Source organism: Neophocaena asiaeorientalis, unplaced genomic scaffold (assembly GCF_003031525.2).
Source record: "Neophocaena asiaeorientalis asiaeorientalis breed wild unplaced genomic scaffold, Neophocaena_asiaeorientalis_V1.1 scaffold40, whole genome shotgun sequence".
NCBI classification, from domain to species: domain Eukaryota; kingdom Metazoa; phylum Chordata; class Mammalia; order Artiodactyla; family Phocoenidae; genus Neophocaena; species Neophocaena asiaeorientalis.
In genome coordinates, this window is record NW_020185335.1 from 4248831 (window position 1) to 4272908 (window position 24078).

At 44.1% G+C, this 24078-nt stretch overlaps 1 protein-coding gene across 1 annotated transcript in view; it reads right to left on the minus strand.

The window, feature by feature from the left end:
• Positions 1–24078, minus strand: part of DUXB (double homeobox B) — a 39639-nt gene that overhangs the window by 14007 nt on the left and 1554 nt on the right. The window contains 1 exon segment of the mRNA XM_024735713.1: positions 19513–19574. Within this exon segment, the coding sequence (XP_024591481.1) occupies positions 19513–19574 (62 nt within the window).

Below are 24078 nucleotides of genomic sequence, written 5' to 3' on the forward strand. Positions count from 1 at the left end.
CCATTGCCTGACCCCCAGGTTGGGAAGCCTGACGTGGGGCTCAGAACCTTCACTCCAGTGGGTGGACTTCTGTGGTATAAGTGTTCTCCAGTCTGTGAGTCACCCACCCAGCAGTGATGGGATTTGATTTTATTGTGATAGCGCCCCTCCTACCGTCTCACTGTGGCTTCTCCTTGTCTTTGGATGTGGGGTATCGTTTTTGGTGAGTTCCAGCGTCTTCCTGTCGATGATTGTTCAGCAGTTAGTTGTGATTCTGGTGCTCTCACCAGAGGGAGTACATTCACTTTCTTTGTTCAGTCAAATGGAAAGTGACATTAGTATAAGGAACATCACTTTATTTATTGGCCAACAGATACCATATATGATTCTATATAAGTATTAATTATAAATTTGGAAAGTATTACCCTAAAAGATTATGAAAATATAATATTTTATCAATCACTAATGTAATATTGGTGTTAATAAAACATTTTAAATTCAAAATTAAGTTTCTATTAATATTTTAATAGTACTACATATTTATTATATTTATAAAATAGATTTTATTATTAGAGAAATAATAATTATTTCATAACCCAATATCAATATTATAAGCCCAGATGATATAATGTTAAGAAAATTGAAATTTACTGTATGTTAACCATTAGAACATTAAATTATAATTCATGTTTAACTTTTGTTAATTATTTACTCATTAAAATTATAATTATTATATCATTTAAATCTACCCTTCTATTCTTCTAATGCTTTAACATCATTCTGGTTTTCCAAGATCTTCATGCTACTTTCCTCTTGACTCCCAGACTTGATAAAAATCAACATACCACTGAATTCTGCTGTTCTAAAATCTGAGGCCTCTTGCTGTCTGGGTGCTTCAGGAAGACATGTAAGTAGGTTTTAATATATTAATTATATTTTATTCAAAAATTATTACTTTTAAAAATTGAAGTATAGTTGATTTACAATGTTGTGTTTCAGGTGTGCGGCACAGTGATTCAGTTTTATATATACATTTTATATATGTAAATGTAGAGAATGAGAATGTAGATGTTCATCTGGGTTACAGTAGGTTATATACATTTTATATATATATTATATATATATATTTTCAGATTGTTTTCCCTTATAGGTTATTGCAAAATACTGAGTATAGTTCCCTGTGCTATGCAGTAGGTCCTTGTTGGTTACCCATTTTATATATAGGAATGTGTATATGTTAATACCAAACTCCTAATTTATCCTTCCCTATATTTTATTTCTAACATTCAAATTAAGAAGTTCAAATAAAATGTGAAATCCCCAAGAATAGAGACTTTAATACAATGAAACTGAGTACACGTGAAATATATTTCTTCTTATTCAGTCCTGGGGTCCTTTTCAGAACTGTTTCATATGCATATAATCATGACACACTAACAACATTTTCCCAGGAATAAATTGGTTAAGCTGCCATGGCTGGGATGCTAATGACCTGGGAGACAATTTCAGATCCTTGGGTAATATTACTTTAGGCTAAAACCTAGAAAACTTGACATATGTAGCCAAAACCTTCGTAATGGTATTTAGACCTTAAGATTTCCTTTACTACCAACTTTTATGTCAGATCACATATTCTTATCTCTAACCTTGCATTCATTATAGCACACACTTCACATTGAGAAATAATCAAGTGTAGCACTTTCTTAATATTCCTAAGGATATAACACATTATGTATATGAATATGAATATAGATGCATGTATATTTATTTACAGAACACTTATATATCCTGATAATATTCTTCTGTTATTTTGTCTAAGAAAAATACCACTTGCCTTTCTGAAACCTGATGTGTCCTAAATATTCTATCAGTTGGAAGGAATACAAAACAAATAGTCTATCCAAATAATCAACCTTCGATTCTAAACTCTCTCCTCTTTTCTAATTTTATTTTTCTTAATTATTCACACATCTTCCATTTTACTGAGGAAGTACAAAAGTGTCATTAAAGAGAAGTCTGTCTGGAGAATTCCCTGGCAGTCCAGTGATTAGGACTCAGTGCTTCCACTGCCATGGCACGTTCAGTCTCTAGTCAGGGAACTAAGATCCCATAAGCCGCTCGGCGCAGCCAAAAAAAAAAAAGGCTGTCGCTGAAACTCAGATTCCAGATTTTGTTTTAAGGTTCTATGGTTAGTACAATTATTTATTTAACAGGAAAAAGATTTTTTTTTTTTTTTTTAGAACAAACCATGAAATCATGCTGAATAGCTTTCAGTTTACTATGGAATGTATATTCATTTGCTACATGCCTTTCCCCCACAAGATCCAATTCTAAGACATCCCTAAGTTGGAGTCAACCATAATTCAAAATTCATAAACTTATGCCTATTACATCAAGAGGAATAAAAACCACAGTTATAAGGAAAGACAAAATTGCAAATAGGATAAAAAAGAGAATGGTGGACATAGTGCCCAGAACAGTGTGCTGAGAGACAGATCTTTGCTGGGAGGTAATTTGCCTGGACCTGAGTTGGGCTTGTCCTGAACACCACGAAGTCACCCAGGCACATTCGACATTGAGGGACACTTCAGGTAAATCAATACTCAGCGATGTGTCCAGGGGTCAGATCTCATCTTGGGTCATTTCAGGAGAGCAGAGGGCCAGGGCCAGCCTATATGGGAAATCCGTTTAGGTGCGGGCTGCATCAGGAAGCCTCTAGGCAGAGACATCCTAGAACGTCACCTAGGATGAAAATGCATCAACTGATGGAGACCCCGTATACTTGGGTTAGTTGGGGACATATCTGCCAAACTCAAAAGCATTCATGATTCAATGTGATCAAAGAAAAACTTCAGTTGTGTGATCAGGCAAAATGTCATGATACAACTAAAAACTAACAATGCTTCTTTGGCTGTGGGGGGAGGGTGCTTTCTTTGGTCTACTATTCCCACCCCCACCCCAAATAATAACCGTGTGACAAAAAATAATAAATTGTTGACTGAAATAATCAACAAACAATCTAAAAAGGGAATAGAAAAGAGTTTTATTTGAGCCAAACTGAGGACTATAATCTGGGAGATACAGATTCCAGAAGCACTTGAATTGTGCTCTGCTGGACTACAGAATGGGGAGGCTTATAAAGGCAAAACTCACAAAACTACATAAGTTGTTTGTCAAGAATTAGGACTGAAGCTGGCAAGAAGTAAGGGTGCTTGTCAAGTAAGGATTGGTTGGAGTCTGAAATAGTTGCGTACTTACAAATGAAGACCTTGAGACCACAAGGTTGCAGCTGGCAGCTGCTAGCAGATATTGTTTTGAGAACGGCTGGTGGTGGCCTTGAATTCATCCAGTTCAGAAATTTCGAGTTCTCAGTGATGCAGGAACTTGTCTGAAACTACATCCACAATGGCCACCTGGCTCTAGTTTGGACACCTGAACCACACTTACTCCATTCTGATTTTTGAATGCATTCTTTTCTTTAATGGTTAAAGCAGATGTACTGTATGTGTTCGATGGGCCACAAAACAAGCTACTCTAGTTAGCATAAAGTTCAAGTTAAATCATGTGAAAGACAGAACGACTTCCCCGTACCTCAATATGTGAAAATTTTTTCCATCAAAACCAAATAAGAGACACTTTGAAATTTTATTTTTTAAAGTAGAATTGATAGTAGTCTCACTCACCCGTGGCCAAGGTCAGAGACATGCACTACTGCATGCTTTATGCTCTTCTCCACAAGACCAGGAAGTGGTCTGTATTCTGTTAATTTGAACAACAAAATACATTTATTCCTAGACTCCACCACCTCATTCAGATCAGCCATTCTGAAGGACCTCAGGTCGTTGGGAAGGGGGCCTGCTATAGCCCAGCTGGTGTAGATGGTTGTCTCTGCCTGTGACATGGATGACCTGGGCACCGACAATGCTGTGAGGTTTGAAGGGCGGCTGGCTGCACACAACCTTGCTTACGTCTCATGGCAGTCTGCAGTGGCGAGTGGAAAATGATCCCGAGAGAGGTAGGGGTTCCCAAGGCCCAGTCATGGCAGGCTGGTCCTCAGCAGGGGCTTGTGCCTCCTGGACCATGTGCCCTTGCTCTGTCCTGGTGGAAGGCAGAGTTCTAAACTGTCTGTGAACATCAGCTCCAACTGCCACTGGGTTGGCCAATCAGTGGCTGAGGATAGAGGTGGCCAATGGGAAGTGGGGGAGGGTCGACAGCTTGGCTGAGGTCCTTTCCATTCCCAAGACAAGACTTGGGGTGGCGAGGGAGAGGTGAAGGGCATTAGAACAGAGATGGGAATCAGCGGGCCTAAAAAAATATTTTCATCATCATAATTTGGCCTTGGGCTGGCTGGGTTTGGAGGGTGAAGAATCTCAAGGTTGAATCTGAGTTCAGAGTCCTTCTTATGCATCACAGTGACTCTGTTTCACCTACATTCTCATTCACTAAAGTGTGCACCCTGAAAGGCTGGTTCTGAGAGATGTTCATCAGGGTTACGGTGGGTCAGCAGTGGGTGGGGGGCATGGAATAGGGTGGCGTAGGAAAAAAATGGTGAAACTGGGTGAAACCTCCCATTCCATATTGGTAATCTTTGTGCAGAGCTGGATTCTGAGGCTGAAGGATGAAGGTGGCTGAATCCACAGAGCAGGTCTCCTCAATGCTATTTATACACTAAATACAGGATGGATAGATGGGTACTGAAGGAAGTAAGGCTTGGCCTCTAAAAGTTTTCACAGACTACTTTCTTTTTGAACCAAAAATAACTTAGTTAACTATATTAGTCTTATAACTAGAGTCAATCCAGTTCTTGGGACACAGAAGTAAACATTGTCTTTCAAATCTCTCTAGTCGTCATAAGACCACTCACGATAAACTCTCACTAGTTACGGGATATTAATAAATATCCATCACCAAAATACTGTCCTTACACAGTCTAGCTATAGAGGAAAAGAAAACAAGGCACTCACCACATTTACTCCCTAATGAAATCCAGTTTTGAAGCACCATCTTAGAAATTATAATTCTCTCAAGCTTCAACTTGAGCAAATGTACAGTTACTTAGCAACAGTAGTGAAAACAATGGTAAGAAAGTCCAAAATTACATCAAAAGAGAGAAAAAAATGTGTTTCTAGACTAAATAGTACTGACAAAAATATTCTTTCTGTGCTGCCCAGAAAGCAGATAATATGAGGACAAATTACCCGTATAATTCATATTTAATATAATGAACATTTACAAAACTCTACCTTATACGTTATAATCGTATTAATTCTCCATTTGAGATACTGTGTGATCACTTAAATAATAGCAGGAAAGCAAAGAAAAATTATTTCAGAAGAAAGACAAAGTTCTTGCTGTGTTTCTGATGATTTTAGTGGCCTTGTTAACAAGAACAAAGATACTGTCATTATACCACCTACACATAGAGTGCCAAGAGAACACTTAATTTTGAGACTCATGTTGAGTAACCTATGGTTTTAGAGTACTGAGGATCACGATCCTATCAAGTTCCCACATGGAGCAGTGGGTGTTCTGCAGGTCGCCAATGGCTGGAAGTGAGACAGAAACATCTCCACACTCTGAACTTGAAAAGAGGCTCAAACTCAAATGTGGTGACATCAGATGGTGCCACAAATTAGTGAATGTGAGTGTTCAGGGCAGCGCAGTGGTGGGGGAATCACTCACTGACATTTATCTGCTATCATTTTAGAGAAGTCCCCAAATGTTTATTCTAATACTACCTAAGGTATCCACTCACATTTATTTCAATAGTAAGCTTCAAAGGTACAGAAAGTATCTCCTAGGGGACTAGTTGGGATCACATGTGTTAGTGAATTTCCCAACATTTCTCTACCTCTCATGTTGAGCCAGAAATGCCCCCTCCACCCCTGGTATCCCTCACCCCAGGGGCAGTTCTTGCCATCTGCACTCAGAGCTTTCTGCTGAACCTCTCTCCTACCATGTCCCCATCGATGGCTGAATCTGCCCCTGAAGAGTGCGCTCCTGTGCTGCCCACCTGCACACACCTGGCCCCAGCTGATTTATTCTCAGTCCCTCCTCCTGAGTGAATGATGCTTACCGTTTCCCTCCAGGAAAGATCCTCATACTTTCAACACTTTGAAGCAGTCTATAAGGCAAACACAGTTTAAACACAGGCAAACTGTTTTTGAGTGTGGGAAGTGAATAGGATTTGGTGGTAGAGGTCCCAGATTCAGTGCCAGGTATGTCATTAGCTTAGTTTGTGATGATAAAAAGAGCAGCTTACACGAGGGTTTACCATGTGCCAAGAGTTTTACATAACTTCATCTTATTTAACCTGTACAACAACCCTCAGCTAAGCTAAGAGTTAAGGAAGTCGAGGGGATGAAGAGTTACAAGAATATGTCCCGAGGACCCAGCTAGGAAGGTGCAGAGGTGAGACTGGTCCCCAGTCTGGTTTTAGAGCCTGAGCTGTACACCAACTGTGAATATTGTGTGATCTGGAGCTTGTTTGAACCTCGGTTTCCTCACCTCTGCGGACAATGCAATCCCCTTTCTCGAAGATAGCCATGAGGGGTTATATGGCGCTCTGTGCTTTGTTGACTTTGTTCGCCCACAGACATTAGTTACCACACTCAGGGACGACCTGGTGAGTGCTGGTACTTTCCTGCCTCCTCGCTAGGGACTCTCCAAGCCAGTGAAACCATCTAGGTCCCCAAGATCCTGTGGTTTTTCCTTTACCACAAAAGCACCCAAGCTCTTTGCTGCTCAACTGTGGTTTAGGAGTCCAGTGGCCACCCCACCATGTCTTTTTCCTTAGCATCTCTGTCCTCTTTTCCCACAACCTTGGGGTTCCCAGCCATCTCCATGACCTACATTAATGTGGAGTCATAGAACTCACTGTTAGGGGTGGACCTCAAAGAGGCTGGCCCATCACCCGTACATGAAGGTGGGGCAGTCTGTAAGACAAAGCCAGGGCTCCTCAGGGGATGTGTGGGCAGCGGGGAACAACAGGGTCCCAGGTAAGGCTCTAAGGAGGCATCTGCAGGTGTGTGGGTCCTGCACTGGGAGGCCCAGAACGGCCTTACTCTGTAGTTTAGACAGATCTGAGGTCTCAGGTCTTCTCACTGGATTCACTTTTTTCATTTCTTACTCAATTCCCCAGGTCCTTAATGAATGCCTCACATGTGCCAGACAGGAGAGAGGGCTCAGCAGGAGTAAGATATCTGTCTTAACAACCTTTACAATTCAGAGGAAAATGCAGACAAGGAACAAACATGGAAGTAACATGATTTCGGGGAGGATGAGTGCTATGAGGCCATGTGTAGGGCAGAGGAGTAGAGAGGGATGCAGTAAGCACAGTCACTAGCCCTTGGTGGTTGGGAAATGGCACCTTAAGAAGACAGGAGCAGAACTGGTTTCTATATGGAGGAGGCAGCCACCCACCTGTGTGGGGAAGGGCATTCTTGGCAGAGGAAATAGCCAGTGCAAGGCTCTGAGAAAAAATGACCTTGACGTACTAACGGAACATTAGGAAGCCCTTCCCTGATGGAAGGCACAGTTGTAAACTGTCCATGGACATCGGTTCTACACTGGGTTGGCTAGGCAGCCACTGAGAGGGTGCAGGTGACACCAGGAGGAGCAGGATTGGCACCTTGACCTCTGAGGTCCTTTCCAACCCCAAATCCAGACTTGTGGTGAGGACAGGCAGTGAAGGACAAAGAAAAGAGAAGGGGATCAGGGTCCTGAAAAAAATCGTTACAGTCATATTCTTGCCATGGGCTGGCCTGGCTGAAAAGTGCTGGGTTTGACCTGTGAACTGGGTAGGGGCCCAACTGGGGCACATTTCAGAGTTAGGATTAAGGTTATGTCTTAAGGATCATCCTGGGAGGTTTAGCTTGAGCCTTAGGATTAAATCTAAGTTCAGTGTCCCTCTTACATATTTGGATAACACTATTTCTTCTACACCAAACTTAACTGAAACGTGTTTTTTGAAAGGCTGGTTGGAGATGTTAATCAGGGTTATGGTGCTGCTAGGGAGTGGGTGGAGAGCATTGCCTCCTGAGAGTGAGAAACTGGGCTGCCTCTGGAGGAAAGCACCCACTCTGGGCTGCTAATCCAGGGCCAGAGCTCCATTCTGAGGGGGAAGGGGGAAGGTGGCACAGCTCACAGGGGCCATTAGTACAAAACTATACATGATGACAACATGGTGGATCAGCTCTACCCCAATAAAAAGTAAAAAAACCCAAACAAAACTACATGTGATAAATGCTGAAGAAAGGGATGCTGGGCCATATAAAATGTTTCACGACCTACTTTTTCTTAAATCAGAAATCAGTTTGGTTAAACATATTAGTGCTGTAACTAGAGTAACTCAGCTCTTGTTACATTGAAATAAACTTTGCCTTCTACATCTTTCTAGTTGTGAGTCCACTCATGTAAAATACTCCCTTAGTGTTCACGTTACGGGGCCCTGTTAAACAGAAACAACCAAAATTTTGCCCTTACTTAAATACTAGCAATAAAAATAGAAGAGAAAAAGAGCTAAATCATTTTAGAAAAAAGAAAATTCTGTGTTTCTGATGATTTTAGTGGTCTTTTGGTAGCCACAAAATACTGTCATTATACCACCTACAAATAGAATAACAAGGAAGGACATCCAAGAGTCACATGGAGATAATCTACAGTTATGGAGCATTATCTAAGAATTACAGTCCTATTAAGTTCCCACATGAAGCAGTTAGCGGTCTGTGGAAAGCTCTGCAGGTCACCGATGGCCGAGAATGAGGCAGGAACAACTCCACACTCTGAACTTGAAAAGAGGCACATACTCAAATGATGGTGACACCAGATGGTGACACGGGTTGGTGGATGTCACGGCTCGGAGCAAGGCAGAGCGAGCACTCACTAGGCTTCAGCTCTTATGTTGCAGAGAAGCACACACGTTTATTTCCAGTGTTATACTACTGACTTTACTACCCTCTCACATTTATTCCCATAGTTACCTCCAAAAGGTTTTGCCCAGTTCCAGAAAGAATCCCCACTGTGGTTCTAATTAGGATTACATTTGCTAATTCTGCTCCCATTGTTTCTTCCCCACTCACAGTGAGCCTGAAATGACCCCCTTTACCCTTGGTTTCCCTTGTTCTTGTGATCTGAACTCAAGGCTGAACCCCTTTCCCACCTGTACCCACTGATGTTTGGATCTGCCTCTGGAAAGGTGTGCTCTTACGCTTCCAAGCTGCACAGACCTGGCCCAAGCGTGCGCATACCCACAATCTCTGGGGGCCCTCCTCCTGAGTAAATGACCATTTCCCTCCATGAGAGGTCCTCTCACCCTAAACATTTTGATGCAGTTTGCCAGCCCGTAAAAGTTTAAACAATAAGCAAATGGGACTTAATCAAACTTACAAGCTTTTGCACAGCATAGGAAACGAAAACCAAAATAAGACAACCTATGGAATGGGAGAAAATATTTGCAAATGATGTGACTGACAAGGGCTTAATTTCCAAAGTACATAAACAGCTCATACAGCTCAATATCAAACAAACAAGCAAACAAACAACCCAATCAAAAAATGGGCATAAGCCCTAAATAGACATTTCTCCAAAGAAGACATCCAGATGGCCAACAGGCACGTGAAAAGATACTCAGCATCGCTCATTGTTAGAGAAATACAAATGAAAACTACTTTGAGCTATCACCTCACACTGGTCAGAATGGCCATCATAAAATGTTTACAAATAATAAATCCTGGAGAGGATGTGGAGAAAAGCGAGCCCTCTTACACTGTTGGTGGGAATGTAAGTTGGTGCAGCCACTATGGAAAACAGTATGGAGATTCCTCAAAAAACTAAAAATAGAGTTGCCATATGATCCAGCAATCCCACTCCTGGGCATATATCCAGACAAAACTGTAATTTAAAAAGATACATGCACCCCTATGTTTATAGCAGCACTATTCACAATAGCCAACATGGAAACAATGTAAATGTCCATTGACAGATGAATGGGTAAAGAAGATGTGGTACATATATACAGTGGAATATTATTGAGCCATAAAAAAGAATGAAATAATGCTATTTGCAGCAACATGGATGGGTCTAGAGATTATCATACAAAGTGAAGTAAGCCAGACAAAGACAAATATCATATAACATCACTTATATGTGGAATCTAAAAAGATACAAATGAACTTATTTACAAAACAGAAATAGACTCACAGACACAGAAAACAAACTTATGGTTACCAAAGGAGAAAGGAGGGGGAGGGATAAATTAGGAGTTTGGGATTAACAGATACACACTACTATATATAAAATACATAAACAACAAGGTCCTACTGTATAGCACAGGGAACCGTACTCAATATCTTGTAATAACCTATAATGGAAAAGAATCTGAAAAGAATATATATCTATATCTGAATCACCTTGTTATACACTGGAAACTAACACAACATTGTAAATCAGCTGTACTTCAATTAAAAAAAATAATTGGGAAAAAAAAAGCGTAAACAGAGGCAAAACAGCTTTTCAGAGAGTGGAAGATGAATGGGATTTGGGGATGGAAGTCCCAGATTCAATGCCAGTTATGAGTGTGATGATAAAAGTAGCAACTTATTTTACCATGTGCTAAGAGTTTTGCCTAGATTCATCTCATTTAACCTGCATGTCTCTGTGTTAGAGTTGAGGGATTCCAGGGAGCGGGTTTAAGTTTCTGAGCTGATAACCACCTCTCAGTGTTTCATAATTTGGAGCTTGTTTGAACCTGTTTCCTCATCTCTGCATGTAACTCTTGCACTGGAGGGGAGCCATCAGGGGGGCTTACAGGTGATGAAGTAGAAGACAGCATGGAGCTCTGATGAAGGTCTGTGCTTTGTGACTTCTCGCCTCGCAGATATTAGTCATGACTCCCAGGAGGACCTGGGTGTTAAACGCTTGCAGGTCCCTCCTCGCTAGGGACTGACTGTCCGAACCAGTGAAGTAATCTGGGCCCCTGAGGCCCAGTGGCTTTTCCTTTACCACAAAGGCACCCCAGCTCTTTCCTGCTCAACATTGTGGTACAGGAGGCAGTGGCCACCCCACCATGTCTCTTTCCTTAATACCACCTCCCTGTTTCCCTGCAACCTGGAGCTTCCCCTGCCCTCCACATGGACCGTGTGAATGCACAGTCTTTGGCCTGAAACCCACTCGTGAGAGAGGAGCAGTTTCTGGGACATAAGCTTTGTTCCCCTGGGAACATTCAGGTAGTGGGAGCAGCTGGGTCCCAGGTCAGGCTCCAAGGAGGTCCTGTACTGGAGGCCCAGAATGGCCTTACTCTGATGTTTGGGCAGGTCTGAGATCTCATGGGTCTTACCACTGGACTCATTAATTTCTTGCTCAGTTTCTCAAATACTTAATGAGCTCCTATCATGTGCCAGACAGGAGAGGACTCAGTGGAAGTAAGATAATCTCTCTCTGTCCTATTGGCCGTTTATAGTGCAGAGGGTGATGCAGAAAGTAGATGTGAATAAACATGGAAATAAAACGATTTCAGGAAGGATGACTGCTAGGAGGCAGTAAATAGGGCAAAGGAATAGAGAGGGACGGATGAAATGCCATCACTAAGGTACAGTGGCTGGGAAAGGCCACCTTAAGAAGACAGGATCAGAATTGGTACCTAAATTAAGGAGGGAGCACCCACCTATCAGTGGAAAAGGGAATGACACAAGTGAGCTTGAGATGCTAATTGAACAGAAGGATGGCCAGTGGCTGTTAGGAGGGGCTTGGGCATGTACATGCCTGGACCAGGACATGCACCACCTTGGGGGGGTTCATGGAAGCATGGATTTGAGTCTCAGTGTGACTTGGAGGCATTGATGGGCTTTGAGCAGGGTGGCCTCATGGTCTCATTTACGGTTTTATTTATTTATTTATTTTATTTATTTATTTATTTTTGGCTGTATTGGGTCTTCATTGTGGTGTGTGGGCTTCTCACTGTGGTGGCTTCTCTTGTTGTGGAGCACGGGCTCTAGGCATGTGGGCTTCAGTAGTTGTGGCATATGGCCTCAGTAATTGTGGCTCGTGGGGCCTAGAGCGCAGGCTCAGTAGGTGTGGCAATATCAGTGGAAAAGGGAATGACACAAGTGAGCTTGAGATGCTAATTGAACAGAAGGATGGCCAGTGGCTGTTAGGAGGGGCTTGGGCATGTACATGCCTGGACCAGGACATGCACCACCTTGGGGGGGTTCATGGAAGCATGGATTTGAGTCTCAGTGTGACTTGGAGGCATTGATGGGCTTTGAGCAGGGTGGCCTCATGGTCTCATTTACGGTTTTATTTATTTATTTATTTTATTTATTTATTTATTTTTGGCTGTATTGGGTCTTCATTGTGGTGTGTGGGCTTCTCACTGTGGTGGCTTCTCTTGTTGTGGAGCACGGGCTCTAGGCATGTGGGCTTCAGTAGTTGTGGCATATGGCCTCAGTAATTGTGGCTCGTGGGCTCTAGAGCGCAGGCTCAGTAGTTGTGGCACACGGGCTTACTTGCTCCATGGCATGTGGGATCTTCCTGGACCAGGGCTTGAACCAGTGTCCCCTGCATTGGTGGGCGGGTTCTTAAGCACTGTGCCACCAGGGAAGCCCTCATTTAGGGTGTTTAAATGTTCCACTGACTGCATAGTTGTGAAGGTGAGAAAGCTCAGGGAGGGAGTGGTGAGGGTTGACTCTGGCTTCTGAGGTCCTTCCCAATCCCAAATCCAGGCTTATGATGGGGCGGAGTGGTATAGCACACAGGACAGGGACAGGCAAGGGAATCAGGGGTCCCGAAAAAACCTTGTCACCTTCATAATTTTGTCTGGGGCAGGGCTGGGTGAAGAGTGGCTGGGCTTGACCTGTGAACTCAGTCAGCCCTTTCCCCGAGGGCAGCTTTCAGGGTCAAGGTTAAGGTTGCTTGTAGTCAACACCCTAAGGAGTTTAGGTTGTGGAGGTTAAAGCAGCTGTGGCTTCAGTGTTAAATGTGATTCACTTTCACATCAGGTACAACACAATCCTAAACGTTATAAAGCTATCAGGTCTCCTTTTGAGATGTGTGTGTCACTTTATATAATGGCAATAAACCAATAGAGAGGGCTCCCCTGGTGGCTCAGTGGTTAAGAATCCATCTGCTGGTGCGGGGGACATGGGTTTGATCCCTGGTCCGGGAGGATCCCACATGCCGTGGAGCAACTAGGTCCGTGTGCCACAGCTACTGAGCCTGTGCTCTGGAGCCTGTGGGCCACAACTGCTGAGCCCGTGTGCCGCAACTATTGAGGCCTGTGCACCTGGAGCCCATGCTCCGCAACAAGAGAAGCCCGTGCACTGCAACGAGGAGTAGCCCCTGCTCACCGCAACTAGAGAAAGTCCACGCATGGCAACAGAGACCCAAGGCAGCCAAAAAAAACAAACCCCAAAAAAAACCCAGTAGAGAAAAAAACATAAATTATTTTAAAAGGAAGTCAAAATAAAATATTTGCTGGTTTCCTAGATTATTTTAGAACACCTGTTAAAAACAACAACAAACTGTAATTACACTGCTTGCAAATAAAATAAAACAGAAGCAATTAATTTAGTGTCACACTGAAATAATATACAGGCATAGAAGCATAATCCCATGTGGTTTTCATTTTAGACATTATATAATCACTTAATAGCAATAAAACTAAAATAGAGAAAAAGAAAATTATTTTAGCAGAGAGAGAAAGAGCGTCTGGTTGTGGTTCTGGTTCTATAGTTGCAGGCTCAATAGAAAGTGGGATCAATTCCAAGGTGACTCACTTCTGCTTTCAGGCTGTGTGGACAGCCTTTGGTATAAAATCATTTCTTGTGGCTGATGGAAGATGGCGAGATGTGCAGGGCCAGGGAAGTCCCTCCATGGAGAAGATTCCCAGGCAATTTCTTTCTGAATTTCTGGAACAGGGGGAAGACCAGAGAGTTCTCTTCTCCTGAGCTGCTCCCTTAAGCCTTTCTAAAACATCTGAAGTTTGACAAGGGATAAGGTGTAAAATCAGAGCCCGGACCAGTTCAATTCCGATCCCATGATTTGTTGAATCAAAAGAAAGTCCCTATAGCTGCTGTCTGCACCAGGGCACACTCTCTTTTGATCTTGAGAAAGATCTGCTCTGTCAGGATGAAGCTGCCCTCCTGGAGGCATCTGTCCCCTGGGGTCCTGGTCCTTGGAGGGATGTTGGATCCTCAACCAGCCTCAGCCTGGGGCTGCTCCTTCCTTCAGAATCTGAACATCCAGAGGATGCCTGATAGCCCTCTCTGTCCTCTTCCCCTGTCCTATTTGAAACATCAGGGACATAAGGATCTTTTACAAAACCTTACATTCTTCCTCAGTTTATTTGTCTCAGGTATACATTTTCTTAAGCTATGGAGGGACACTACACAGAATTCAGCCAATAGAGGTTTCAACTCATTGTCATGAACTTTTCTCTAAATAGGCTTTGATAATAATGTGTGATTCTTCCACATTTTCCTGAAAGAATTCTGGCTTGGGAATTCCCTGGCGGTCCAGTGGTTAGGACTCCTCGCTCTCACTACCAAGGGCCTGGGTTCGATCCGCGGTTCAGTCCCTGGTCGGGGAAGTGAGATCCCACATGCTGCGCAGCGCTGTGCCCACCCCACATCTCTTCACATTAATGGCTGGTTTTGTCGTCTGCTTTTGAAAGATTCCACTGTACCTTTCTTTGCAGGTATGTTCCCTCTAAATCAGGTGTCTGGTGAACATTATTTTTTTCCTGATATGGTTCAAGGAGGACTTTAAGTTTCCACTGGAACTGTGACATGTCCCTTTCTAACTGTGCTGTTTTTCTGACTGCAGTGACGCTTTCCCAGTTTGGAGACATTTCATATGAAATTTAAGGGCATCAATTATTTCATATTCCTCAGTTCAGTTAGTATGCAGTTGGTTTCTTTTTTCTTCAAGAGTTTTTAAGTAAGTATTTAACTCAGTCACATCAGTCATAGTCTTCAAAACTCCCTTTGATTTGTCATCCATGTGGTCTCTGTTTTCTGGTGAACTTGTTACATCCAACTGCAAGCTCCCACCATCCATGTGTCTTTTCCAGGAGCAGAAGCCCAATCCTCCTTCTTCCCTGAAGTTCACCCAGAAGCTTGATCTGGCTTTTTAAAAAAAGTTTTGTAATATCTTTTTATTCTGTATAGTAAATGTGCTCACTCTTTTCACTCATTCAGCTTCTCTTGAAAACAGTGTTAGGCTTCCTTGAAGATGAGACTTTTCCTTATAGAGATACCTGAATTTCTTCTTCATTTTCCTGATGGATTTTGAAGGATGTAACAGTAGCAACTACTTGAATTTTGTGTGTCCTCTGCTGTACCTTGTTAAGGACCAGATTTTTCTAGTAATGCCAGCCATTAGCTCAACATCTTTTACATTTTGAGATTTGTCCTCTTTTGGTAGTTTCTGGAATGTCCACTTTACACCTAAGAAAAGGGTTAGATGTTTCTAGGTCTTTATTCATGGCTTCTAATTTTCTTATTACTGATACTGTGGTCTCCCAAAGGGGTTCCTCCGAAGTTGACTCATGCCCTTCAAATTCATTTTCAGTTAGGCAAAGCGTAAAGATATGTTGTCTTTCCTCCAGAGGGGCAGAGTCTCCAGTGCCTAGTTTGTCTCTATTTGAATGAAGAAGTCAGACTTTGATAATTCCGACCATGACCATCTCGACTGCCATCAAATACAGCAATGAGCAGAGAGCTAGGCCTGGTCTGAGGTCCCCTGATAGTGTCGCCACTGCCCAGCTCCACATCTCCTGGACCAGCAGGACACACAGCATCACAGATACTGCAGCACTACCTCATGTCCAGAACGCTGCTGCTCACAACAGACTTCAGAGAATGTTGAGAGCATTGTGTCTGGAACCACACCAGTGCCTGGCAACCAGGCAGACCTCAGCTGAGCTGAGGGACAGGGACAAATACAGTAATCCTTGGCCAATGCTCTTTTTTCAAACAGCTTTATTTAGGTACATTTTACAGATAAGAAATTTGCCCCTACCAAATGTATGATTCAATGATTTAAGTAAATTTACGGACTGGTGCAACAATCAGCATTAATGTGCTTTAGAATCTTTCAATCACTGCACTAAGAACCCTCATGTCCAATATTTCCTGACACTTGTTCTTCATCTCCTTTCATTTCTTTTTTTAAAAAAATTAATTAATTTATTTATTGGCTGCATTGGGTCTTCGTTGCTGCGTGTGAGCTTTCTCTAGTTGCGGCGAGTGGGGGCTACTCCTTGTTGCGGTGAGCGGGCTTCTCATTGCGGTGGCTTCTCTTTTTGTGGAGCACGGGCTCTAGGCACGTGGGCTTCAGTAGTTGTGGTGCATGGGCTCAGTAGTTATGGCTTGTGGGCTCTACAGCACAGGCTTAGTAGTTGTGGTGCACAGACTTAGTTGCTCTGCAGCATGTGGGATCTTCCTGGACCAGGGCTCGAACCTGTGTGCCCTGCATTGGCAGGCAGATTCTTTTTTTTAAATAAATTTATTTATTTTGGCTGTGTTGGAACTTTGTTGCTGTGCACAGGCTTTCTCTAGTTGCGGCGAGCAGGGACTACTCTTCCTTGTCTTGTTATGGAGCACGGGCTCTAGGTGTGCGGGCTTCAGTAGTTGTGGCTTGCAGGCTCTAGAGCTCAGGTTCAGTAGTTGTGGCGCACAGGCTTAGTTGCTCCGTGGCACATGGGATCTTCCTGGAGCAGGGCTTGAACCCCTGTCCCCTTAACTGTCAGGCGGATTCTTTTTTTTTTTGTGATACGCGGGCCTCTCACTGTTGTGGCCTCTTCCGTTGTGGAGCACAGGCTCCGGATGCACAGGCTCAGCGGCCATGGCTCATGGGCCCAGCCGCTCCGCGGCATGTGGGATCTTCCCGCACTGGGGCACGGCCCCGTGTCCCCTGCATCGGTAGGCGGGCTCTCAACCACTGCGCCACCAGGGAAGCCCGGCAGGTGGATTCTTAACCACTGTGCCACCAGGGGAGGCCCTGGCAGGTGGATTCTTAACCACTGCACCATCAGGGAAGCCCCTCCTTTCATTTCTGATCCTGTCCCTCCTTGGGAGAGGGGGCTTCAGGCTGAGGTGGGAATGCGGGAGGTGGGAGCACGGTCAGGACCTGGCCCAGGACAGATCGCAAACTCAAGCTCTCTTGCCATCCCCTAGTGCCCGTTGTTTCCACACTTGCCATCTCCACACAGAAATATGCTTTGTCTTTACATGGGACATGGCTTTGTTTGGAGCCAGGGCTGGTCACAGCACTCAAGCCAGGAGCCTGATCTGGCTGCTTGGACTGAGCTGGTTCCAGGCAGGGGAGGTGGAAATCCACGTGCACCCAACAGCTTAGCCACGGGTGAGTGACCCTGCACCAAGGACACAGCTGCACCATCACACCGTGAATGAGAGTGCCGTGGACACTAGCCTGGCTCACACTCCCCCCTATTCCAAAGATGAGCAAACGCAGGCAGGCCCTGGTCGTGGGAGGTGGAAGCGTGGACTCCACCCTCTGCTGCACGGGGGGGATGCTGGTGGCAGAGTGAGGCTGCCCTGTGCAGTCTGAATGTGGGGCTTTCAGGGTCCTGGGCTGGTGGGGACCTACCTGCCAGCCCCTGGCTTCTCCCCTCACTGGGTATCCTGACTTCAGACAATGCATATAACATTTTCCTGGAGACCTTTTCCTAGCAAGGCAAAATATATATAGATGAAGTCCAATTTTTTACATTAAAAAAAACCTTTGTGCTCTTTGTGTTGTATTTAAGCAACCTTGCCAACCCCAGGATCACTAAGATTTTTGCTTATTTTTTTAAAGATAAATTTATTTATTTTTGGCTGCAGTGGGTCTGCATTGCTGCGCACGGGCTTCCTCTAGTTGTAGTGAGCGGGTGCTACTCTTCGTTGTAGTGCACGGGCTTCTCCCTGCGGTGGCTTCTCTTGTTGAGGAGCATGGGCTCTAGGCATGCGGGCTTCAGTAGTTGTAACATGTGGGCTCAGTAGTTGTGGCTTGCGGGCTCTAGAGCGCAGGCTCAGTAGGTGTGGCACTTGGGCTTAGTTGCTCCGCGGCATGTGGGATCCTCCCAGACCAGGGCTCGAGCCTGTGTCCTCTGCATTGACAGGCGGATTCTTAACCACTGTGCCACCAGGGAAGCCCTGCTCATGTTTTCTCCTAGAATTTTATAGATTAAGCTCCTAAAATTGGTCTATGACACAACACTTGCGGGCTCTAGAGCGCAGGCTCAGTAGGTGTGGCACTTGGGCTTAGTTGCTCCGCGGCATGTGGGATCCTCCCAGACCAGGGCTCGAGCCTGTGTCCTCTGCATTGACAGGCGGATTCTTAACCACTGTGCCACCAGGGAAGCCCTGCTCATGTTTTCTCCTAGAATTTTATAGATTAAGCTCCTAAAATTGGTCTATGACACAACATAATTTTTGTATATGGTGTGAGATTAAGGGTAGAGGTTTACACATATATTTTATTATTTCAATACCATTTGTTGAAAGATTATCCTTTCCCCATCAAATGGCCTTGGGACCTTGGTGGAAAATCAGTTTATATGTATGAGTCTATTTCTGCACTCACTAATCTGTCCCATTGATCTATTTGTCTATCTGTACACCAATTGCATGGTTTTGGTCACTGTGGCTTTATATTACGTCTTGAAATCATGTGGTTTAAGTCCTCTGACTTTGTTCTTCCTTTTCAAAACTGGATATTATTCATCGGCATTTCTCAGCCTTGTCTCTATTGGCATTTTTATATAGGATCATTCTCTGTGGGAGGCGTCTTAGACAGTGTAGGATGGTTAGCGGTTTCTCTACCCACTAGATGTCAGTCGCGTCCTTCCCCACCATGACAATCAACATGTCTCCAGGATGTCAGCATCATGGCAGTGTAAGATGTCACTCGTTTTTGTCACCGCCTCCCCCCTAACAACAAAGATTTGGCATTCATCCACAGACAAATTGCCTTTGTGGGATCTGTGGGGTCCAGCACCATATGCCAAGTGACCCAGGAGGCGTCTCACCCACCTGTGCATTGGGTAATAGGCACACACACCTTGGTCCTGGTCATGGACCCTGCAGTGGCCTGTGAAGCAGCTCCAGCCCTTCTGTGATTCAGACCAGGGAGCCTCTAAAAGACATTGAAAAGAGAGACTTTGTGGAAGTCTGAGTGTCCAGAGGAGAAGTTCCAGCACACTGTTGGAGGGGAAACAAGTTTGGATGCATTGGAGTGGATAAGAGGAATAGCTTGACTCTGCCTACATCTTTCCTTCCCCAGAACAGCACAGCTTAGGGCCACGAGAAAGTTTCTTGGCCTGTGATCTCCCGCGGAGGAAAACAGGACACTGCCGAAGGGTCCTCTTTCACCTCATCAAGAAGGCTGAATATGGGCTACGTGACTGGGGGTGGAAGAGGCTGGGAGAGTGGCAGAGAGGGCTCTCAGAGGGCATTAAGGGACGCGGATCGTACCAACTGCATCGCAGACTCCGTCAAGAAGACAGCTCATGAGCTGCTGTGAACGCCTCACCTGCGGATACCCCCAACTGGCCCATGGCACCCCCAGCGCTCTGCGTGCCTTGCCCACACACTCTGAAGAGCAGTTTCAGGTTTACAGAAAAATTGAGCACAAAGAATTCTTATAAAGATGCAATTTATAATGTATAGTTTCTTCTATAATTAACATCTTGCGTTAGTGCTGCACGTTTCCTACAGTTGATGAACAAATATTGATACATGATCAATAATGAGTCCAGGGACTTCCCTGGTGGCGCAGTGGTTAAGAATCTGCCTGCCAATGGAGGGGACACGGGTTCGATCCCTGGTCTGGGAAGATCCCATGTGCCATGGAGTAACTAAGCCCGTGCACTACAACTACTGAGCCTGCGCTCTAGAGCCTGTGAACCACAACTACTGAGCCCGCATGCCGCAACTACTGAAGCCCGCGTGCCTAGAGCCCACGCTCCACAACAAGAGAAGCCAGCGCAATGAGAAGCCTGCGCACCGCAACGAAGAGTAGCCCCTGCTCGCCGCAACTGGAGGAAGCCCGCGTGCAGCAACAAAGACCCAACACAGCCAAAAATAAATAAATAAATAAAATGGTTAACCTAAAAAAAAGAAATAATGAGTCCACTACCCACTCCCACCCCATACTTGCTCTGTGGCCTGAGATCTCTTTCAAGGCAGCAATCTGGGGAGATTGTAGGGCTGACCTTGTCTCTGTTTCACAGAGCCACTCTCCTCTATTGCCTGTTGTTCAGTGTCTTGCAAACCATTATGTGATATATTTTGTCTTTTTTTTTTCTTAGTAGAAGGGAAAATATGTTCCCTATTATTCCATCATGGCCAGAAGCTAACCTCCTATTTAGGTACAGTAAATCCCCTACATACGAACCTTCACGTTGCAAACTTTCAAAGATGCTAACCTGTGTTCGCATGTCCAATCACATAAGTTAGTTCATGTGCCTGTAAGATTACTGTAAGGCAAAAAATGTTTTCTTTATTTTTTGTATATATATATTTTTTTGCGGTACGCGGGCCTCCCACTGCCATGGCCTCTCCCATTGCAGAGCACAGGCTCCGGACGCACAGGCCCAGCGGCCATGGCTCATGGACCCAGCCGCTCCGCGGCACGCGGGATCCTCCCAGACCGGGGCACGAACCCGCGTCCCCTGCATCAGCAGGCGGACTCCCAACCACTGCGCCCCCAGGGAAGCCCTTTTTGTATTTTTTAAGATGTATTATTTGTGTGAAAAGTGTTTTAAACCTATTGCAGTGCAGTACTATGTAGCCAATTATGTTAGTTGGGTACCTAGGCTAACTTTGTTGGACTTCCAAACAAATTGGACTTACGAATGCGCTCTTGGAACAGAACTCGTTCGCATGTAGGGAACTTACTGTCCTTAGCTTTGAAACAGTGAAACAGAATTATTTTGAGTTAATGTTTTGAAGTCTACCACTAGGTGGCAATGTTATACAGCTGAGATGCTTTTCAGAATCAGCAGAGCCCAAAGCATTTCTAGGTTCTTTTAATACGGTATAGCACAGGGAACTCTACTTAATGCACTGTAGTGTTCTAAATGGAGGGGATATATGTATATGTGTGGCTGACTCATTTTGCAGTGCAGTAGAAGCTAACACAACATTGTAAAGCAACTATACTCTGCCTCAGAGGGCTCCTGTCTTTGCGGGGGTGGGAGACACAGATGTGGACCCCTAATGACAGCACAAGGCAACGTGCTTTGTAACCCTGTCAGGGGGAGTCTGAGAAGCTTCACAGAGTAGGTGACCATCCATCAGTGTTCAAAAGATGTGTAAGCTTTCCACTTGAGAAAGGGGCAAATAACCGTCTATCCGCAGCAGTGCAAATGTGACGTGAAGTAGGAGAGAGGTGCTCAAAATATCATGACAAGATCAGGGAACACTGAGTGAATCCATGAGAAGAGTGGCAGGAAGCAAGAATTAAAAATGGGGTTGGGGCTACCTTGTGAAGTGCTAAATTTACTACAATAAGAATTTGGACTATACCTTTTAGCTGGTGGAGATTAAATGACAATTTTCGATTAAGTGATTGATATGATTAAAAGGGTGTTTTAGACTAGAGTTTCCAAACTCTTTTGAATGAACAGACTTTATAATAAAATGTTGGTTTAGTAAACATCCAATATATTTATATCTAGTTATTTATGAATTATACCTATGTCATACATCCCATGCAATCATATAGATTACAAAATATACACAAAACTGTGACACTTGTGCTAATAATGAAATTGCGTTGGCAACTTAGAAATTTTTGCAGATAATATCAGGTCTGATTAGATCACTGTTTTCTGTCATAATGAGGCTAATTTAAGCGGAATCGAAGACATTTTAGTCTTGGCGTTCTCTTGTTCACTTCAGAAAATGCGAACATCTTGGTGAACGTCCACTATTTCTTTGAGCCTGGCACACTGCACATGCAGCACGACCATCTTATATATAAACTGAGCAAGATTACTCTCCCAAGTAAATATTAGAGGTCTAATTTCTGTCTTATTTATTAGTATAAAACAAATGCTAATGGAGATATGCTATTTTATTTGCTCCCCATGGACCATTCTATGCATGCTGAGATTCATGTGCCCTTTCATAGGCTTTCTGGGTTGGGTGGCTAAGACTGCAGCATGAAGAGATAACAGAATGTAGGCAGGAGCCCAACACACAGACACCATACCTGACCTTGTCTGTTGATAATGAATTAGACTCAATTAAGACTGAGATAAATAGTTACAGTCCAGTTAAAAAAATATGTATTTCATTTCGACCTCTTGTAAATGAACAAAGCAAAGACAGTAAAAAGAGCAATTATGGGGACTTCCCTGGTGGTCCAGTGGTTAAGACACCACGCTGCCAATGCAGGGGGCCCGGGTTCCATCCCTGGTCAGGGAACTAGATCCCGCACGCTGCGACGAAGATCCCACGTGCTGCAAGACCCGGTGCAGCTAAATCAATCAATCAATCAATGGATCAATCTTTTTTTAAACAAAAGAGCAATTATGTTCTAAAAAGTTCTGGTATCACAAGTGAAGATGGATTAGAATTATCTCAGAAAGAAAACTTTGTGACTGATTCTCAGGCCAACACCTGAGAAAGGACAAGGTGCTTTAACTATGAGGACACAGCTAGAAGTTGGCAGTCTTCAGCCCAGAAGAGGGCCTTTACCAGAACCCAACCACTGGCGCACCCTGATCTTAGACTTCCAGCTTCTAGAACTGTGGGAAATGAATTTCTGTTAGTGATAAGCCACTCAGTCTGTGGTATTGTTGTTATAGCAGCTCAAAAGGACTAGGACAAAGAACAAAGATAAACTGGAGTATTTGACCTGTGTTATCTGCCACTGTGTTGTAGAAGATGCCTGAGAAGACTTAAGTTGGCACCCGTCTCTCCATTTCTTTGCCATCCACTAGTCCTTCAGATGAATGTGGCTTCTTAACTCAAGAAACTGAGTTTTCCAAGTGTAACAAGGAGTATCACATGTTCTGCTTCACTTTTTTCTTTTTTAAGAAAGGTTTTATTTATTTATTTATTTGGCTGTGTTGGGTCTTCATTGCTGTGCATGGGCTTTCTCTAGTTGTGGCAAGTGGGGGCTACTCTTCATTGCGGTGTGTGGGCTTCTCATTGTGGTGGCTTCTCTTGTTGTGGAGCATGGGCTTTAGGCCCGCGGGCTTCAGTAGTTGTGGCACACGGGCTCAGTAGTTGTGGCTCATGGGCTCTAGAGTGCATGCTCAGTAGTTGTGGTGCATGGGCTTAGTTACTCTGCGGCCTGTGGGATCTTCCTAGATCAGGGATCGAACCTGTGTCCCCTGCATTGGCAGGCAGACTCTTAACCACTGCACCACCAGCGAAATCCTCTGCTCCATTTCTGCAGATACCTTTCTTGTATGAATTTATAAACTACTGTTGGAAAATTGCATCAACTACATGGAAGATATTACATAAATTCAGAGAAGTTTCATCTCAATATCATGTGAAGTATTAAAATAGATGTCTTTAAAGTAATGATTATAAATAATTTATACCTAGACAATTTGCAGCTAATTTTCCCCTCCGAAATTGCATTTTGACCTTGTTAATTTGTTGATTGGAAAATTGCAACACTCTATGACATAAATCACAGCAAGATCCTTTTTGACCCACCCCCTAGAGAAATGGAAATAAAAACAAAAATAAACAAATGGGACCTAATGAAACTTAATAGCTTTTGCACAGCAAAGGAAACCATAAACAAGACAAAAAGACAACCCTCAGAAGGGGAGAAAATATTTGCAAGTGAAGCAACTGACAAAGGATTAATCTCCAAAATATACAAGCAGCCCATGCAGCTCAATATCAAAAAAAACAAACAACCCAATCCAAAAATGGGCAGAAGATCTCAGTGGTTGAGAGTCCGCCTGCTGTTGCAGGGGACACGGGTTCGTGCCCCGGTCTGGGAAGATCCCACATGCTGTGGAGCAGCTAGGCCCGTGAGCCATGGCCGCTGAGCCTGCGTGTCCGGAGCCTGTGCTCCGCAACGGGAGAGGCTGCAACAGTGAGAGGCCCACGTACCGCACAAAAA